Source organism: Chinchilla lanigera, unplaced genomic scaffold, assembly GCF_000276665.1.
Source record: "Chinchilla lanigera isolate Chin_1 unplaced genomic scaffold, ChiLan1.0 scaffold00027, whole genome shotgun sequence".
NCBI classification, from domain to species: Eukaryota; Metazoa; Chordata; class Mammalia; order Rodentia; family Chinchillidae; genus Chinchilla; species Chinchilla lanigera.
This window is the reverse complement of record NW_004955428.1, coordinates 25,674,065-25,695,967: the sequence shown is the minus strand read 5'-3', so window position 1 is coordinate 25,695,967 and position 21,903 is coordinate 25,674,065. Positions and strand designations below refer to the sequence as shown.

Sequence of the window (21,903 nt, the reverse complement as noted above, 5' to 3'; positions counted from 1 at the left end):
GCCATGGAAGACGTGAAAAAAACTGAGTTTCCTATTTGGAGGATGTAAGCATGTGAATCATGTGAATCTTAAGACAGCCTGGCAAGGAGTTCACTGTTTGCCTTTCTGAGGTGTGACTCCCTCAGAGCTGCCTCCCCAGGGGAAAGATGAGGTGCTCAGAAGATGCAGAATATAACCACCTTTCAGCTGGCCTGGTGGACTTCTAGCATCAGGGCAGAGGGCAAGTGGACCAGTTTATAGCCTTAGCAAAGTGAGATGTGAAAAAAAACAGAGTGACTTCACCCTCAATAAACAGCTGTTTTTTAAAAGCACTCATTAGGGCTGTGCTTGATCAGCTTTAGAGAAGAAACTATTCAAATATCCTTGAAATCTGGCCCTAACTGAGTTTAGCCACCAGATAAACTGTGACTTAGAAAAACACAGGCATAGCCCAAAGATGTATGAGGAGAAAATGATGGCAAGGGTGAGGCTCCCACATGATTTAAAAGGTATCATGCTGATGGCAACTCACCTTTCTAGTGCCTAATGACCTAGCTCATCTGGAATCAGAAAAGATAATAAAGATAAAAGCTCAAAGCACATTGTGAAAGCAATGCATAGGAATGGCTGATCATCGTGCCATTGTTTGTGGTGGCCCTGAAGGTAAAACATGGATGAAGTTCCTCAGACAAAGGAGCTAAATTCTAGTGGAAATAAGAGCACATGAATGGGTAATAGGGTAGCACAACCCCCTTCACCTGCCCAGCACCTGTGTGCAGATTAAAAAAGGAAGCTGCACCATCTGAATTACCCCGCAGCAGGTGCCTGTATACACTGCACCACCCAGGCAGAATTACCAAGGACAAAGGTCATATGGAGATAAGGTCCAAGAGAAAGCTGGGGATCAATGTACAGAGGGTGAAGGGGCGGGGAGGAGCATTTCTGACGGGGACAATGCAAGTGGAAAAGCACTGAGAAAAGAGGGAAAAAAGTAGAAACTGCAGTTTGGGGAGGGGACATCTATATGGTTGGAAAGTAGAGAACAATTACAGGAATTCATAAAGGATTTTCCAATGTTAAAATTTTAGAATTTTGCCTGAAGAACTGGGGAGCACTGGAAGGATTTTAAGCGGGGGGGGGGGGGAGGAGAAAAATCTAATCTGCTTTTATCTTTTTGTTTATTTTAAGACAAGGTATCCTTATGTAGTCCAGCTTGTCCTTGAACTCACTATGACTATAGCTCAGGCTGGCCTCAAACTTGGAGATCTTGCTTCAGCCTCCTTAGCACTGGGATGACAGGTATACCACTACACCTGGCTCTAATCTACATTTAAATAGACCCCTTTCTCAGTGGGAAAGGGGAGCCTTCTGAAAAGGAGAGGACTAGGAGGGCCTGCCTGTATTATGGTATGTGCTTTATGGAGTGGAACAAATTTAAAAGCCACTAAGGAAGTTGAAGCCAGAGTTGCTATGAAATTAAAAACTGGTCAGGAAAAGGGAAGAGGGCAGGACATACTTGTCCTGCAGCTCAGGCACAGCTCTAGGTTGAGTCAGAGAACAGGAGGGAAGGAGCAAGTTTGGATTAAGGCCAGACAGGGCAAGGGTGGAAAACAAGGACCATTTTATGCACAGTATGATAAATCAGGTGTCAGGACACATGCACGTGAATGTTCCAGCAGCTTGTGAGGAAGCTGTCTGGAGAGAAATATCAAACTCAAACACAGATTAAGGAATTATTAATATACTAATGAGATGCCCTGGGTGGAGGCCCAGGAAAAGGAGGTCAGTAAGGAAACTGGGAATATTAGAAATGAAAAGCAAGAAAACATTACTGTTACCAAAGGCAATGGGAGTGACTCACGTGTTCAGCTAGGGAGTAACATCAAGTAAGATCCGAGCCTAGAAGGTGCCACGGGACTTTGTAACAAGGAGGCGTCAGTGGTCACCGGAAAGCAGTTTCATGACACTGACAGGAGGCTGAACACAGAGGTTGGGAAACCGAACAGGCCTTAAAATGAAAACAGGGTGCTTCTCTCCAAAACCTTTGGTGAGAAGAGCCTGAGAAAGAATTACTCACGCTGTTCATGGTGTGCTAACAACTCTTCACATACAGACCTGCTTAGCATGGTCCACCAACAGATCCATTTCAACAGGCATGATTTGGGGGCAACCCTGCTATCTCTTCCCTAAATCTTGTCCTCGGAGATATTCTGATCTGTCCAGCACCTTGCAGAAATCATCACACACATAACTCTTTCCCTGTATCTAATTTGGGCACTTGTATGTTCCTGGAAGCTAAAGAGTACCTTCAAGTATAAATGTCCTACCTGCCTTCATACGTGGTAAGCCCCTTATACATCTGGGACCCAACTAGTCACATTCAAGCAATTTGTTTAAATACAAAATAAAACAGCTGCACAGAGAAATCTCACTGCTTTTTGCAGATAAGAAAGTGAAAGTGTAGAAATGTGAAGTTTGGAGTCAAACAAACATATTTGGATCCTGTATCTACCCTTCATAAACTCAGTAACCTTAGTCAAATTAAGTTAATCTCTTTGGGACCCCAGTTCTTCACCTATAGAGAGCAAACAGTGAATGTTCAATATTTAATGGAAAAAAATAAATAAATGGTGGATTCCTAGAGCTCATTCTAGTTAACCTGTGCCAGTGAAGCAATGGGGCCCAGGGAAGTTAGTATACAGGAATGAAGGCTTCAACCCCAAGGTCCAACTCAGCCTAATTGTATTTTGTGCAGTTACTGGGGTCACAAAATGTCCGGAAAAAACAAGTCCAGCTTCACTGAATAAGGAATTATTTATTAGGATTCCCACTCAGGATGGGGTCAACAGAGGCATTTTATTCCAAAGTCGCTATTCTCTTAAAGTGCGGTGGAAGATAGAGGGATAGAAGGAAGGGTCCAAAATCACTCTTTTCCAGGGTCATAGAAAATGAGGGTGTCTCCCAAACACTCACATCTGTCTGCTCAGTGCCCACCTTTTCCTCACACATGCGAGCGCCATTAGAATAGCAAGGTACCGTGTCAAAACCAAACCCTATCCAACTTGAAAGTATGTGCCTCATAGCACACTAGACATTTTATTACTGCAGACAGAACTACAGACTATGTCCCCAAACTCTGACAAGAAGGATCATGTATTTGGTGGGACTACACCTATGACAACATCAAGGAACTTAAAGTTGATGGAATACTCTGAGGTCTTTTTCTTCAATTGATAAACCTAGAAGATTGGTTTAACAAAATATCATTGATTGGAATTTATTTTTCATTTTCTAATTCATCATTTCTTTACTCAGCCACTAACCTTTCAAGTCCTGCAATTACCAGCTCACCCATTAATATAAGTTGAACAGCATGTGATATTAAAACATTATATGAACTAATTGTGTACATTCTCAAGGTATTTTTCAAAAAAGAATGCTATCTGCCCGAATGAAATGTGTTCAGCATCTGTAACAGCAGAAGTATACTAAGGCAGTGAATTTTCTTTTGGCAACTAATTAACATCATGATACAATTTATGCTAGGATACACAACCCTCCACTCTGAGTGGTCATTATATTCCTTGGTTTGCAAAATAAACACTGGGAACAGGCTAAAATATACCTGTGCAGCAAAAGAGACACGCTACAATTTAAAATTAAAAATAAGAGAAAACAACACCTGAACAATATAACAAAAAAATTTTAAAAATAGATATGTAACAAAGGAATTATCTCTGTAGTGTAATACAAGGATTGGAAAGGAATCAAAATACCAAGTAGCTCCATAAAAGTGGAGATCTTTCCCAGAAGATCAGTTACATTGTATTTCTTCAGTCTATAATCATTCCAATAAATGTTAATAACGTGCAATTTCAATAGAAAGAGATGATTTTTTTCTTTCAGGATATGAGGCAAACAGGGTAGAAAAGTCCAGCAAAGCACAGGTGCCAGTGTGGGCAGTCAGAAAAGCAAAAGGGCAAGGCTAAAAGCAATGATAATAGGTTCAGATGGCAAATAGGGCTCTGTGTGAGGTTAAGTATCAGTGCTCATAACCCCAAACTTCCATGTCCCAGGGCCCTGGAAGAGCAGGTCCAGCAAGAGCCAAGACTGCAGTGTCCATGACCAGCATAAGAACAGGTGTGGAATTGTGTTGATGGTCGTTGGGACCAAAAAATTCTGATACAAGGACGCCACAAAGTATGCACTGCTCTCCATTTTTGGCACCTTGCAATGGATCTCTATATATGAGTAAGTAAATGCGGGTCAGTGTCTACCACACTCAGCAGTGGGAGCCATCAGCCTTTCCTTCCACTGGCCACCTTGAGAACCTACTGGGTTTGGTTGTGCCTTGATGTGTCTGTTTATTTCCCTTGCTTGGGAAACTTCCATTGTATCTGATAAGGACCAACATGTTCAGCACTGTATCATCCTTCACCCTTGAGCATTATCAGACTTCTCAGCACTAACCACACAGTTTCTTACTGATTCAACTGGGCAGAGTATTTAGTGCTAGAAGGAAAAAAAGAGGTCTAACAGACAACAGGAATCTTGTGAAACATTTGCAAATTAAGATGGGTATAATATGTGCTTTTCTGTACTCTCTATTACATCAAAATTATTTCATTACAGTTTATATCCATGTGTCAGAATGTGTTTGTGTTTGTCACAATTTAATCACCACCTACATCTCCTGACTCTACAACTTCTCTCGTACTCCATCCTCACAATGGCCTGGCTCTGGAGCTCAACACGCTCATCAATACCATTTCGCCTGATGCTAAACAGTTCTGTCTTTACTACCAAAATTGTACTAAAAATTGATAATCATGAGTCAACAAAGAAATCTTTACCACTTCTTTAATTTGTATGAATTAAAAATCAAATTATTTTCCTTATAAAGTCAAGACTCTTCACCAATAAAATTTTATGGCCCACACATACACATTATACTCCAATCATTTATGGTTTTCTGTCATTCAAGTGTGACAAGGAGTTTTACAGCTCATCTTTTACTTTTGTTGGTCTGTTTTTTGACAGTGTTAGTAAATTCAATCCCTACTTCCCTATAGCAAAATTCTATTCACTATCTGATATATTTCAGCTAACAGTCTTAGCTTCTACCTTAGTGCTCTCAGGGAATCATATTAAACTGCATCCTTATAGTGCCTAACCACACTGCATTTCAGCTGTATATATACAGTCTGCCTTAGGAATTCCTGGGATGAAGGGTTATCTCACTCCTGTTTGTCATCTTTCAGTACCGCAGCTGCTGCACATTAAGCACTACTGAACTCAATCACACATTAATCATTGGAAATAACTGACAATTTCCAAATTATATATACTTGCATCTGTTCATTTCCTTTCATTTTACTTTTACTCAAACTAATATGTTTTAATGCCAAAATCGAAAGTGGATATAAAATATATGTAATGGAAATCTAAATAATTAGAAAACTCACAGATGGCAAAAAATTAAAAACTACTGCCATCTTCTTTGGTCAATACCTTATAGGCTATAGAAATTTTCTTATTCTTAGTATTTGGCTAAATCACAATCTTGCAGAGTAAGTAAATAATTGAGGAAATAATTGAGGATCAAATGTGACCACTTAAATAACAGGACACATTTCTCACCAAGACACTGAACACCATTACGTGTAATTAGTTTATAATATCTTCATTTACCATAAGTGTCTGAATAATCATCTCATGTGAGTATTTCCTTCTTGTACAAGGACTAAAGATAATTAGCAAAATTATATAATACTGCTAACTAAAGATCTTGGACTACTATTATGTTACTCAACCTTCCGTAACATTTTCAGATTCTTTTCTCTGTTTATGACAGAATAGGGTGACTATTCCAGATATAGCATCTTAGAGCAATGCAGAGTAGTGCTGAAGAGCACTGGTCATCATGCCAGAATACGTAGGTTTAAATTCCATTTCTAACACTTCCTAGTGCTTGACCTTGGTCAAACTGAGAAACAGTTCCAGACTTTGGATTCCTTATCTGTAAAAGGGAGGCAAAAATGAAATTTGTCTCCTTTTGCAATTAAAAGATTAAATGCCTGGAAAGTACTTACACCCACACCTGATACCACAACTCTTTTATTATTAGTTCTAGAGACAAAGTTCATTAGAATTTCAACCTAATTATTTTTTTCTTTTTATTTGTTTTTTGTTTTAATTAAGCTCATCTTCAAATATAATCCAACAGCTTACCATATGTAAGCTTCTTTTAATGATCAGTGCTACTAGAAGAAAGGCAAAAGAGCCATAATTTTTAAGTGATTAAAAGTTCATTGGCTTTATTCAGGATTCCTGGCTACCTACATTATTCTAATTGCCCATAGTAGAGTGGAGATGAATTCTCCAAAATTCAAACCCAGAAAAATAAACACAAATAGATGTTAACAATGTTTGGAATTATTTTTCTTTTGAATTTTAGTTTAGGGTGTAATTCTTAGCACAAGAAACCACCATACACTTCCAGTATATTGTTGGTGCACTGTACCCTGAATATAGTGAAAACACAACAGAAATAAAAAAGATTTAGAACAAATCAGGAGAAATACTAAAGTAAGTATTACACATCAATAGAACAGGGTTTACAATCCAGCAAGTCTAAATGAGGACTGTACATTTGTAGAAAATAAAGACCATTTATTTGTCTCTAGTATTTAATAGACAAATCCAACTGTTTCTAATATAACACAACGACTGGCATATTCATTACAATATAAAAAAATTATTTACAAAGAAATAAATAATAGTGAACTCATATCCAAATTCACGAATTAAAGAGATCTGGAATATTACTTTGAGTATACAATTTGTATACTGATATAAAAGTTCTACTTAAATTGCCAACTTAAAAAGATGATGAACTGAACTTTCAGCATGAATTATAAAGGGTACAACACTGGTGCCATAATGTATGAACAAAGAAGAAAGAAAAGGAACAGATAATAAGAATTTTTGAAAATGTGAATTTGCAGGGAGAAAAAAAGTCTCCTTGTGAAGTTTTTCTTATTTGTTAAAGGGGATAATCAATTTTGCAGATAATAATACATTCTGAGATGTAATTTACCCTCTGCACCAAATAATCAAGAAAAAGAGGTGTGAGCCCTGGTGAACAGCTCTGGTTGTGATGCCAGAACATTGAGGTTTGAATTACAAGTCTACTACCTCTTGCCCTTGAGTAAACTGAAATTTCTCCAGGCTTGAGATTTTGTACTTGATTAATTAAGTAAAAATGAACACAAGAGTACTTTGCTTTTCATACTGAATAGTGTTTTGGGGTTTTTTTGTTTGTTTGTTTTGTTTTGCTTCCAGTACCAGCAATCAAACTCAAGATCTTGCGCTTGCCAGACAGGCGCTGTGCTGCTGAGCTAAATCCCCAGCCCTCAAACTAAATGGTGTTAAATTACCTTTTATCTGCTGGAGAGTCACCATAGAAAGTAGGTTAGCAATGATAAAAATTGCTAATTCTTTTTTTTTTATATAAATTTTTATTTATTTATTTATTTATTTACTTATTTATTTATTTGGTTTTTCTCCTGTACCAGGAACTGAACTCACGACCTTGTGCTTGCCAGGCAGGCACTTTGCCACTGAGCTAAATCCCCAGCCCCTGAAAATTGCTAATTCTTAAGTAATTACAAACTGTTGTAAATGTTAGGTATAATTAACAATAAAGGGACTGATCATAGAATAAAATTGCAAGTGTTAACCTCTTGGAATGTTGTTGAACTTGTCACACCACTGAAAAAAAGGCTTTCTACTGTTAGTCATGAAATCATCTACTTTAATCTTTGTAAAGGTAATACAGGACTTGCAATGTTATTAAAGATTTAGGACTCTGGACAAGTCATACAGATAGATTCATGAAATTTCAGTTTCTTCAAGTATTAAAAAGCAGTTTTAGTTTAAGTATTAAAAAGTATGAGATCTGTTACTGCAATACTGTGATTCTTTGATTATCTTTAATATATGCTATATTATAGTCACATACTATATTATACATACAACATGTAACACATGTACCATAGGTAATACATAAAATTTTCTGAAACTTGGTTTTCCCCTATTGGCCCTACATCTCCAAGGAAGAAACTACTAAACATTAAGAGAAGGACAACTGGTTACTATTTGGAGGATAGTGCCTGTCTTGGTTCCTTTTTCTTGTTGCTGAGACAAAATACCCAATGCCCAAAATGAAGGAAGGAAAGGTTTATTTAGCTTACAATTTGTGGAGGTTTCAGTCCATACTTGGCTGGCTCCGAGGCATAAGATTGCAAAGTAACAAGAGCAAAGGGGGGAATGGCAGCGGAACAGCAATGTAGCCACAGCAAAAGGGAGGAATGGCGGCAAGCAACTTCTTTCCCTCCCTTACATTGTAAACAGGCTATCCCCAGCTAAGGGGTGTGTAGCTCTCACATAATCTCCATGCCCTCCTCTTCCACAGGCTCAGGATGTATACAAAGTAAGCACCCTGGCTTCCTGCTGAGGCATTTAGCCAAACATCTAGACTCCCCAAGCTGACACAATGTATCAACTATAACAGTGCCCCATTATAATTCACTCAAATGTTTATTGACTTTAATTATCTTCCAAACTGTATTAATTTCTCACTCAAGTAAGATGCATCATATAATGATCTCTTGTGATTCTTAAAGAGAAATGAGAAGGTAAATATTTCTCTGCTTTCCAAAGAGAAGAACTGGAACTTAGTGGTCAGACTGCACATAGAGAAGTTCACAGAGCAGACCAGGGCCAGAAGCACAATAAACTGGGGGCCTAAGTCTGCAGAGATTTTTTTTTACTACTATTAGGTCCTCTGTTTCCTACTCATGAAAGATTGTGCATATGTGCAGGTAGTATCTAAGAGAGAGTGAGGAAGGAGGTAATCTTTCAGCTGTAATGTGATCTCAAGGAGGCTAGTTCACTGGGCCCGCAGTTCTCGAGACTCCTTCAAAAAGGCCACTTGTCCCTTTCTTTGCTTCCCTAGCTACTGAGGTTCAAGGAGGCACACACATCAGCAAAGCCTTACCCTTTCAAAGGCAGTGCTGATCTACATAAATGTTTCTTCAGACTTTCAAAAAATCATCTTGGTCTTCCCACAATCTACAGAGTATAGATAAAAGTCTTCAGGAGCAGGATAGCTCTGCCACTAAATTTATCATCTTGCTATCAGCATGGCTGTCTTAAGCAGGGCTCACTTGAGACACTGGATGAGGCGGATGAAAATTCTTGTTATTTTCTATTTTCCTTCCCTGACCCAATTTTTTCCAGTTTCATGCAATTTGACTGAATGAGTGTTTTTCCTGTATTTCTAGTTGCTCTTTACAGTTTTTAGTTATTTGGGCTTCACCAAAAGTTTCAACAAATTCTTTCAAAATAGTACTTATAAAGGTCGACTGAAAGCAGTTCAAACATAAAAGAATTTTGGGAACAATATAGCTATTACCTCAAATATAAAATTCCTTTAATTAACAGATATGTTGACATACAGGTCAATGTTTCTGCTTTACACAAATTTGTTTATATCTCAAGGAAAAATGATTCTATTTTATTGAAAGATGAACAAAATAACCAAAAAGTAAGTAAAACAAGAAGTTCTCTCGAAACACCTTAGTGGCAGCTCTACTGTTTCCAACCTGTTCAAACAATAGCCTACAGCAGAAAATACCTGACCTGCTTGGGAAGTGGCCTGCTCAGGAGGTGGTCCAAATACATTCCGCCAAGGCACACACAAGCCCTTCAGAGACTGTATGGACCATACCCCAGAGGGAATCTCCTGGGGCTATTTGCAGTTTTACCAGGAGACTGTGGCTGAGGGGGCTGTACAATAATATACACAAGGCTGTGACTTATAACTCAACACTATTATCCTTGATGCTGTACACAATCACTGTACACACAGCAGACTGAGCCCATCAGAACATGACATATTCTTGCTTGAAAGCATTCCACTTGTTTGCTCACTGCACTTGAAAGGAGGTCCAAAGTCCCTGTCCTGGGTTGTGAAAGCCCATGTGACTGGACATCCATCTGGCCTGCTCAGCCACTCTCTCTCGCCCACGATAGACGTCCTCTGGGCTCCCATGTTCCCCAACAAGGAAGCTCCCTCTGCCCTAAACACTTTTTCCCTGGGCTTCTGCATAATGGCTTCTAACCTCGTTTTGATATCAATTTAAATATGACTTCCACTGTCACATCTTGCCTGAAAAGCCACTTTGTAGTGAACAAACTTTAGAAAACCTCCTCTTTTCTGCCAGGCCTCATCCTTGGGCCCTGTCTTCCTAGACTTGAGATCTTCCTAACAGAGTCAAAGTGAAGCATCCTGTTTGGACGTCACTGCCCACGTCACTGCCCACTTCTGACACCTGTTCAAGTTCCTCACCCTCTCTCCTTGATGTCTGAGACCTGGCTATGTCTGGAGTGCTGCTTTGTTCTTCCCCTCTTGCAATAGTTCCAAATAAAATCCATCTTCATCACTTTTAACTAGTACCTGGCTTTCTTTTTTTTGATAGTAGCCACCTGGTCTGGTATCAAATTACCCTACTTCAATTATAGAAGAATGCATAGACTTCAATACTTCAATGCATACTTATTCATGTAATTACAGTATTTACTTGTTTTTACACAAGGATGGAAGCATCGGGAAGAAAGACAGTGTATCTTGATCGCTGCTTTATTATCAATCTGTACAGTGCAAACTTGGCCTAGCAATGGTTACACCTACAAGGAATTTGGTTAAGTGAGACCAAATGATATACCTGAAGAGTCAAGAAAATGTAGACAAGAGAATGCTGAAAACTAGCATCTCTATCAAATTTATTATAAAAAGATAAAAATGTATGAAACAAATGTTATAAACTGTGCCCTCTGGTCTCTTCTCCATACCTCACGGTGTATTTTCTAAATCTTCCACTAAGTGTATATATTACTTTTAATATCAGAAAAATATTTTAAAATAGCATTAAAAAGTAGTTTAATAAATTACTGTTTTACTTTTGCAAGTTTAAAAAAATGTGTTTCTTGAGAGAAACAATTTACTCGCTGTAAATTCTCAAAATTGTTAATTCTATGCCAAAAGACAGGCACATTAAAATGAAATAAGCAAATTGTCACAGAGGAGAAATTGTCAAAAAGAATGTTTGTTCTTGAAGTTTTAAAACCTAACAGATCGTAAATAACACAATAGAGGAAATAATAAAGTAACATAACAAATAATAAAATAGAGGAAAGGAAGAAGAGGATAAGGGTCTCCTATTTCATAGCTGTTGTATTATCCATGTCAGGGAGTCCAGATGAAAGGCTGTGTTCCCTGTGTGGTATGACTCAGTAGTAGTAAGTGCGAGTGAACTACCCACTACTGTCACCCAGTGTGACAAGCCCAAAAGAAACATAGCGCTCCACTCACTACACTTGCAACTACTTCCCCACACTGCAGTAATTCACAGATCCATTTATGGTATCATTTGTTGGTTGTTGCTTACTATTTTATGACAATCGCTATTACTGAGGTTGTTTCTAAATCATTGTTCTTTATTTCAGTAAATAAAAAACTGTCAGATTACATTACATGGAAACATCAATTAAACTCACCAATTAAAATATTTAGAATAGAATTAAAAATATCTTTTGTTAATTACTTCAAAAGTGATGGCAGAACTCACTGGCGCGGCCCAGTCTATTCCACATGCTATCTGTTCCTTCTCCTTGCACTGTGTTTTGCCCCCATCAGGGAGACAATGACTTGCTTCCTCCTATCTTTTAGGCTTTTCCTCAAATTGCATCTTCTTAATAATGTCGTCAATGATTTTAAATTTCCTTAATGTTCCCTATTCCCACCTCCCTCAATTAATTACCTACTAATACCCTCTACTTTGTTTACTGTCTTCCTGAGCCTGTGGTCCACCTTATACCCTGGACAGTGACTTACTGAGTGAATGATACAGGTGCATTTTCCATGTTATAACTTTTGAGACTATGTCCATGTTTATCTACAGCCTAGGCAGCTTAAGGTACAGAATCACTCAAAATCCCTCTAGTGGTTAGAAATGAGTCTCATTGGGTTTCAAGGACTTGTATTTCCCTCATTCCTTCTGTACTGCTGAAATCTGGACAGATGAAAAAATACCTCAAGTAAGGTAACCAGGAAGTTACATGTGGCTTCTAAGGATGCCTGAAGAAAAGTACACACTGTGTTATTCTGTGTAGCTCACAAAACTATGAAACTCTTCCCATATATGACTTTCCCTTTTTATAAGGTTTTTCCTCCTGTGTTCTCCAAATGAAAATAGTTCTTGTCTAGTTGAAAGTGTTTAGAAGATTCAACTTTAAACTCCTAGGGGAAACAGATGAAGCCAGCTTCATTATCCAACTGTGTTTCACAGAAGGCTCTTGATAGAAACAAAACAAACAAGGAACAACACTTCTGCACAGGAAATGCAAGTTCACTAAACTAAGATTTTATTTTATCAGAACCCCCGAGCAAGAGAAGTACTTTTGGAACTGTAGTGGGTCATACTGTGTCATTTTTCTTCAGCCAATGCTGTGGACTGAATTTTAGCTCCCCTCCAACCCCTGCCAATCCATACACTGAAGTCAGTATTGTTCACTTTTCTCTTTCATGCGCCGACACCAGACACACACAATTCAAGAGGGAAGGGTTTATTTTGGCTCATGATTTCAGAGGTTTCACACCATGTCTAATTCGCTCCAAGGCAAAATCATTATGGCAGAAGAGATGGTGGAGCGAAGGTGCTCAGTTAAGGACAGCTGAGATACACAGCAGGGGAACAGTGCCAAAGAGGAAGAGGCCAAGGACCAAATGCAGCATCCAAGGCCCTGGGTCCATGGCCCACCCTGGCACAATCAAAGTGTACTTGTCACTGCCCTGGGGGACTCACAGCCTATCAAGCTGATGACACAATTTAACTGTCACTAAGTCCTACCCCTAATACCTCAGAAAGTGACTATACTTACAAGCACAGCACTTAAAGATGTCTTGGTTACTTTTCCCTCATTGCTGAGACAAAATACCCAATGCCCAGAATTAAGGAAGGAAAGGTTTATTATTTATTAAGGTTGATTACTTATTAAGGAAGGTTTATTTAGCTCACAGTTTGCAGAGGTTTCTTTCTGCAGTTTGCTCCAAGGCAGGGTAGCATGGCACAGGGGCAACAGTTCATGGCAGCATAAGACAGCAAAAGCAAAAAGAGTACTCTTTCTGTCCCTTACATTGTATGCAGGTTACTCACCCTATGGTGTGTGTGGTATTCCACACACAATTCCCTGACTGCTGGCTCATCTTCCACAATTATGGGTAAATCCATAATTCCAGAACTAGACACTGAATCTATCACAAACTACATTCAGCCACTCCCCTGACTACTTGAGGCTTTGGGGGAAACATTAGACACAAACCATAACAAAAGGGATAATTAAATTAAAATTAGGTTGTTAGTATGAGCTCTAATGTAGCAAGACTGGGGTCTTTACATGAAAAAGAATTTCAGACACAGACATCATACACAAGGAGAAGACTACCACCTAAAAGGTACTTGATAAAGGGGTCTACTTTGCTGTCAACCAGGAAATGCCACAGATTTTGGTCAGGGGAAAATATTAAGAGGTATATTTACATTACAGTTTTGTTCTTTCCCTAAACCAGAAGTTTCCTCTCAGACAGATGACAGGATGTAATGCTTCAGATTTATCCAGTAAAGTATAATGTACCCACTAAAAGCAGGAGACTAAAAGCTTCAAGGCAGCAATAGATAATGAATGGTTCTACACATCAAAATAAAAGAAGTGGAAACCTTCTCAGTGAATGATTTTGCAAATCCCACAGTATCCTCATCTCTTTCTCACTACTTCTAGGTCAAAAATATTTTTGTTGACAGTAATACTGAGGATAATACCATTTTTCTAAAAGAATGACTTACCGTTTCACACTTAATTTATGCATTTTTAAATTTTTCTTTTCATTTTGTCTTTTTTCTTCTATTGTTCTTACATTCAATTTTTTAATTTCATAAACTATCATGTTATTTTATAATTAGGGATTCCATTCTAAAATCATTGTACTTGTTGGGAGAACAGAATTGATAAGCATAAGGTAAACCTTTTACAAGATCAATAAAAAGCAATTTAGCTGACTAAATTAATGCCATGAGTTCTGTCTCTCCATAATTCACCTGATGAACAACTCTTAATTACACATTAAAAACACTATTCAACTATGACCATACTTGTTATAGTGTTAGAATACACAGAATTGCTACTTCTTGAAAAAATATAACCACATATCTTTTCGGTATTTTTATAATAATTTTCTTTTTACTTTTGCAACAATCCTGCAAATTAGCTAAGGGATTACCATTTTTATTTCACATGAGGCCATAAAGGGACACTGAACTAGCTAATGTAAACTAGCAAACTCCAAATACGTAGCGAAACTCAAACTAATACAATCACAGATTACCTAATTTTAATTTATTTAATCTTTCAATATCCACTGGGCAACGTGCAGTCAAACTTCAGAACAGGAAATGTAACACTACTGATTCAACACAGTATTTTAATTTCCATAAATTAATTTATAGCAATACTTTTTATTTTCCATTCCTATCAAAGATTGCATAAAAATGAATGCAACAAAAACAACAAACCTATTTTAAAAAACTGAAGATTCAAATGTAAGCAAAACCAGGGGCTGGGGATTTAGCTCAGCCGCAAAGCGCCTGCCTGGCAAGTGCAAGGTCGTGAGTTCGGTTCCTGGTACCGGAGAAAAAACAACAAAAAAAAAAAACAAAAAAAAACACAAATGTAAGCAAAACTAAAAGGTAGGAATCTATTTGTTAACAGTTGTAAGTTATTAAAACTAATATTTTTATTGTGGTACAATATAGTATATACCATATTAAATTAACATTTAAAATATAATGAAAATATTTCCTCACCAATATTAGGGTGTTTCAAAAGACGGCAGATTCTAGCTTCCCTTTCTAGTTTCTGATGATCTGTTAAAAAAAAAAAAGAAACGATCATAAAGCATAAAATAACAGATGACAATAAACAGTGTCCTTTGATTTTTTTTTAAATAAACAGGAAAAAATGAACTCAGGTGAAGGCCACATAGTTGAATCATCTAATTTTATTTATTTTTTATTTTATTTTGTTTTTTGGTCTTTTTTGAGACAAGGTCTCACTATGCGGTTCAGGCTGGCCTTGAGCTCACTGTGCAGCACAGGCCGGTCTCAAACTTGCAATGATTCTCCTGCCTCAGCTTCCCAAGTGCTGGGATTACAGGCATGCACCACCACACCTGGCTAATTTTATTTTTTATTGGTTTGATTCTTAGTAGCATGAGGTATAGGATAGGGCTGAATTCATAATTGGGCTGGAAGAAATGGTATTTTTTTTTCTTTTTGTCTAAATAAATATTGTTACATGAACTTAAATAGACCAACAGAGACATATCCATGTGGAGCACAGGATAACTATCTGCAAAGTGGAATGCTAATGGATCCAAGACTAAATAAGACAATTATAATTTACCCCTGAGGGAGAAGTGTTTCCTGCTCAGGGAATAGTCCATCAACAACTCTTCACATACTTCTTGTTTCAATTTCCTATGTGTATGATGCTCTTCCTAACATTGCCCAATTCCCTGACTGCTGGCTCATCTTCAGCTGTCTGTTTTCCTAAACATTTCTTTCAGGAAAATGAGTCAGAACAAACTTGCATTTTAAGAATGACCTTGATACTCTTCTTTAGTTTCTTGTGGTAGAACATAGTCTTATAATTATAATCAAAATCACTTACCAAGCACAAATTAACTTGAAAGAGACAAAAACACAGAAACTCATCTTGCTCCTAAGAACAGCACTGTTCAGTGGTCACTAGTTGAGAGTCTTTATATACTCAAACTGTTTCACAAGTTCCTGAGATAGATATTATTACTCCCATTTTACACATGAGAAAATTAAAAGGTTAACTGGCTTGCTCTAGATTACAATATTAGTGAGTGGCATCTATCAGATCAGATGTCCTGAATGTCAGAAGGACTTGAGAGGATGAAAGAGACACCTGCCTAGCTACACACTGAGTGTATTCCAATGGTGCTCAACCTCTGTGCTCTGAGGCACCCAGTAAACCCTGAAAATTATCAAGTACCCAAAAAGCTCCTGTTTGTGTGGACTGAATCTACTGATATTTATCCTTTCAAATTTTAAAAAGAACAATGTTAAATATGTTTATTTAAAAATGATAATTCACTCATTACATAATTTGAAAAGTAACTACATTTAGTAAGTTAACTTTGTATTTGGAAATTGAAAATTTAAGAGTATGGATAATATAAGCAGCACCTGAATACTATTTATCAAGATACACCTAACATTAATATTTTAAAACATTAAATATAAATATATTTTTCATTTTAAAAATCATTAGTGTGCAACCTCCACGGGCCTCTCTGAATGTGTATGCATATTTAATCATACATACATGTGAATATATATATACATGTCTATAAATATAATTTTTTCTACACTACTTGAAGGTAATTTACCAACATCAAGGCCTTTGATCCTTATAATTTCAGTGAAACTTAGGAACTGGGATATTGTCTTACTATCATAAAACACTTATCAACTTTAGCATATTTAACATTGATAAAGTTTGCTACGTTCCTTTTTTTCCAATTTAAAACTGTGATGTCCTCTCAAGCAGCATTCAGGCTAAGGTCAGGTGGTTGTCATTTCTCTTTAACCCGGTATATTTCCACAGCCTGTCTTTTACGTCCTTGATATTTCTGAATACCTATTTTTTTCTAGAAGAATTTTTCTAATATTGGATTTGCTAAATGTTTTCTCATGATTTGATTTAGGCTATACTTTCTCTGCATGAACACATCTTTCTAATGCTATCACTTTGGGAGGTACATTTTGTTGACCTGTACCTTAAGAGTAATACTTGCTTTCATAACCAATTCAGAGTGCTATTGGTTTCTCCACTGATTACTCCTTTCTTTTGTAACTTATAAGCATGTAAGGAAATATTTAAAGACTTTGCAAACATACTTTTCTTTTTTTTTTTTTTAATTTTTTATTTTTTTGGCTTTTTTCCGGTACCAGGAATCGAACTCACGACCCTGCACTTGCCAGGCAGGCGCTGTGCCGCTGAGCTAAATCCCCAGTACCAAACACACTTTTCTTCATGAGAATTTCCCTCTGGATTTAGCATTCAGTGATAATTCCTGCCTTTACCAATCTTCACTATAATAACAGTAGAGAAGGGATAATTTTCCAACTCCAGCATAGTAATGTGTTTTTCATGAACAATACTGTATTTTCCAAAATAGTGAGAAGGCACTGTTTTGCATTCTTACAAATATTTTTGATGTCTTCCATAGTAGGAGATAATTATATTCTCATATTTGCTTTCATTTTTAAACTAGTCTTAGTGTATGCAGAAAAATTGACCTAAAAAGGACATACAGCTAGAAAGTAATTTAATATGATTTTGAGATAATTCTGAATATTGTCTCCTCCACAGTGATGCAAACCAAGGCCTTCACACACACTAGATAAGCACTTTACAATCATATATATCTCCAGTCCAATATTCTTTAATCGTACCCTCAAATTCAACATAGGTTAGTTTCATAAAGGTCAAGTGATATATGCAGTACAAAACTGGTCAATGAAATTTATGAGGCATACAACCTTCTCAAAAAAAGGTAAAAAAATCTTAAATTCATGCAATAAGGAATGAAAATGGTGAAATCACTACAAATCCTATAGAAATTCAGAAGCTCATCAATATGTACGTTGAAAATCTTTACTCCCATAGGATGAAGAACACAGAAGAAATGCATATTCCTAGGTAAGTATGAACTACCAAAGGTGAATCAAGAAGAAATAAAAATCCTGAAAAACCCAGTATCAATTGTTGAAAGTGAATATGTGATTAAAAACCTACCAACAAACAAAAGCCCAGGTCCTGATAGATTCATAGCTGAATTCTACAAGAAATTCAGAAAAGATATATTGCCAATTCTTCTTAAACTCATCAATGAAATTGAAAAGGAAGCAATTCTCCCTAACTCATTTCTGGAGGCCAGTATTACACTGATATCAAAACCAGACAGAGACCCAAACAAAAAAAGAGAACTACAGGTCAATCTCCCTAATGAACACAGATGCAAAGATACTCAATAAAATATTAGCAAAGAGAATTCAGCAAATCATCAAAAAGATTATACACCATGACCAAGTGGGATTCATCCAAGGGATGCAGAAATAGTTCAATATATGCAAATCAATTAATGTAATACACCATATCACAGAGCCAAAGACAAGAATGAAATGATCATCTCAACAGATGCAGAAAAAGCTTTTGACAAAGTTCAACAATCATTTACAGAAAATAGGAACAGATGGTCTTTACCTTAACCTGATCAAAGCCATCTACGACAATCCAACAGCCAACATCATTCTAAATGGACAAAAACTGAAAGTTTTTACTATAAAATTGGGAACAAGACAAGGATGTCTGCTGTTACCACTCCTCTTCATTATAGTTCTGGAACCACTAGCCAGAGCAATTAGACAAGAGAGAGAAATAAAAGGAATAATGACAGGAAAGGAAGAAGTAAAACTATCACTATTTGCAAATGACATGATACTTTACATGGAAGACCCCAAAAACTCCACAAGAAGACTCCTTGAATTCATTAATAAATTCAGTGGTGTAGCTAGATACAAAGTCAACACCCAAAAATCAAAAGCATTCCTATACACAAACAAATAGACTGAGAGAGAAATTAAGGAAACCATACCTTTCATCACAAGAACATTCAAGAAACAGAAATACTTAGAAATCAATCTAACAAAAGAAGTAAAAGATCTATTCAATGAAAACTACAGTACTCTAAAAAAAGATCAAAGAAGATTTCAGTAAATAAAAAAATATTCCTTGTTCATGGATAGGAAGAACCAACATTGTGAATAGTTTGAGGAGTGCTGGTTTTAAATCTTCTCGGAATTTTTTGTAAAATTCTGCTGTGAATCTGTTTGTTTTGTAGTATAATTTCAGGTCAGAGACTGTGATTTCAACTGACTTGTCCCTGTTGCCCAGGCTTGCTTTTGCTATTCTGGGTCTCTTCTGGTTCCAGATAAATTTAAGGCATGTTTTCTTCAGGTACGCTAATGGTAGTTTAATGGGAATTGCATTGAATCTGTACAACAATTTTGGTAGTATGGCCATTTTCACAATGTTGGTTCTTCCTATCCATGAACAAGGAATATTTTTCTATTTACTGAAATCTTTGATCCTTTTTTCAGGGTACTGTAGTTTTCACTGAATAGATCTTTTATTTCTTTTCAACATCATTAGTCATTTGAGAAATGCAAATTAAAACAACACTGAGATTCCACCTTACCCCAGTAAGAATGGCTAGCATTAAGAAATCAACCAATAACAAATGCTGGCGAGGCTGTGGAGAAATAGGAACACGTCTCCACTGCTAGTGGGAATGCAGACTGGTGAAACCACTGGGGAAATCAGTTTGGAGATTCCCTCAGAAAACTAGGACTAGAGGTCCCATTCAACACAGCTATTCCCCATCTGGGTATTTTCCCAGAAGATCTAGAAACATTGTATCACAGCGCTATGTGCACCTATGTTCATAGCAGCACAATTTGTAATTGCTAACTTGTGGAAGCAACCCAAATGTCCATCCACCAAGGAATGGATAAGAAAATTGTGGTACTTTTATAGAATGGAATATTACTCAGCTATAAAGAAAGATAAACTCGAGGCTTTTATAGGTAAATGGTCACAACTAGAGGCCATACTCATAAGTGAAATAAATCAGACCTGCATGTACAAGCACCGCATTGTCTCACTAGTGTAAAACCTGAAAGAGTTAATTTAAACTCAGAGGTATGATGGACATTGTGAAATGATAGAAAAACACTCAAGAGTAAAGGGCAACTGGCATGTGGGAAAAGAGAATGGAAAGAAGGAGAAATTTTGTATGTATGTATATACAGGATAGTTAACATAATTGATCTACTGTCTTCTATTTCTCTGCTGAAAGAAACTGTTAATGAGTCCTTGCTTGATCAGTATTGCATGTCTCTATTTGTTTTCATGAGAAACCACTTTGAAGAGATCAATATGTAATACAACAAGCATTGTTAATTTCCTACTACTTTGTTTGTAACTCTATTGTCTGTACTGTTCTTTTGCTATTTTGTAAAAGGTTGTCTGTCTGTTAATATTTTCCTTTCATTTTTAAAATTTAAAAAAATGAAATAAAAAAATTAAGAATGCAAATTAATGCAATAGAGTAAACTGGATATTGAAAACATCATTATCTTCAATAACTACCAGCAGAATATTAAATGTAAAGCATACGAAAGACTTATGCTTATAAAGATTAAAACTGTGTTACAAAGACAAGGACGTGGAAATATTTATGCTAAGCCATGTGAGATGCATATATGTAAATCACATGAAATGAATGTAATTATGTTAAAATAATGAAAAACAAGGAAGCAAAAGAACTTTACACACAATAAATGTGAGAGTTTTATCAACTGAGATAAAAATACGAATCTTTATGTAGCCAGGTCTTATGGAATGAACTATTTCCCTGCAAAATTCATATGAAATCCTAATCCCCAGGCCTCAGAATGGAACTATATTTGGATATGAGGTTTTTATAAAGGTAATTAAGTTAAAATGAGGTCAGCAGCATAGGCTCTACTCCAGCATGACTACTGTCCATATAAGCAGAGAATCAGGGCACTGACACACATCTAGTGAAGACCATACTAGGAGACAGGCTGTCTATAAGCCAAAGAGAGGAGGCCTCAGGAAAAAACAAAGCTTCCTGTCACCCTCACCACAAGCTTTTAGCCTCCAGAACTTTGAAAAAATAAATTACAGCCTGTGGTACTTCCTTATGACATCCCAAGCAAGTAAACCCACGTACATATTAGCTTTGTCCTGCTATTATCAAACAACACAGACTTAGGATGTAGCTTATAAGAGTAGGAACCTGGGTATAGCTTAAATGAACCCTTTGCTTTAGGATCTCCACCAGGCTGTAATCAAGGTGTGCCAGCGAGCCAGCCATGAATGGGGTCTCATCTAACATCCTGAGTGAGAAAAGTTCTGCTGCTAAATTCATGCGTGCTGGTAAGTATTTAGGTCCTCAAGGGTTGCTAAGCTGAGGGTCTCAGTTCTTGCCTGGCTTTGGCTGGAGGCATCCCTAGTTCAGTGTGTGTAAACCTGAAATTTGGTTCCTTAAAGCCACCAAGAGAAAGAGTCCAGGAAACAAGGGGAAAAGTCACTGTCTTATTGAGCCTAAGCACAGAAGTGACATCTTATTACGTTTGCCACATTCACTTACTTAGGATCAAGACACTACGCTGGCCCAATTTCAATACACAAGAGCATGAACCATGGGAAGTAAGGATTGCTCGGGTCATTTTAGAGTTTGCAGCAGCAGTCTTTAAAACAAAAGCACTGATAACCTTCCTCTTGATAAGCAGCTCCACTTATTTTTTCTTTCCTATAATCACCTAACTTAGTGATCTTCTACGAATCATGAGGTATTCTGCCTCTCCCAATTGGGACTGTTGTGACATCCCAAACATGATGGTATAACTAAATTCTAGTTTTCATGAAAACTAGAATTTAACAATAGTGGAAATGCGTATCACCTGGACTTCTTCAAATTCAATGTCAAGCTCACAACTGTATTTTACAAGGAGTAGGCAAATGAGGGGGAGTGATTAAGTACTTACTATTTCAAAAGCACATTTCTATATTTATCCTGCTGAAGAGATGAATTAATTTTACATTTAATTTATTTTATTTTTA

The 21,903-nt window shown here is 36.9% G+C and overlaps 1 protein-coding gene across 11 annotated transcripts in view; it reads right to left on the bottom strand.

Annotated features, from left to right (window-relative positions):
- Positions 1-21,903, bottom strand: part of Camk2d (calcium/calmodulin-dependent protein kinase II delta) — a 296,895-nt gene that overhangs the window by 184,428 nt on the left and 90,564 nt on the right. For all 11 annotated transcript variants that reach the window (XM_005386817.2, XM_005386834.2, XM_005386824.2 and 8 more), the window contains exon 3: positions 14,964-15,023. In XM_005386817.2, the coding sequence (XP_005386874.1) occupies positions 14,964-15,023 (60 nt within the window). The remainder of the gene's footprint in view (positions 1-14,963; positions 15,024-21,903) is intronic.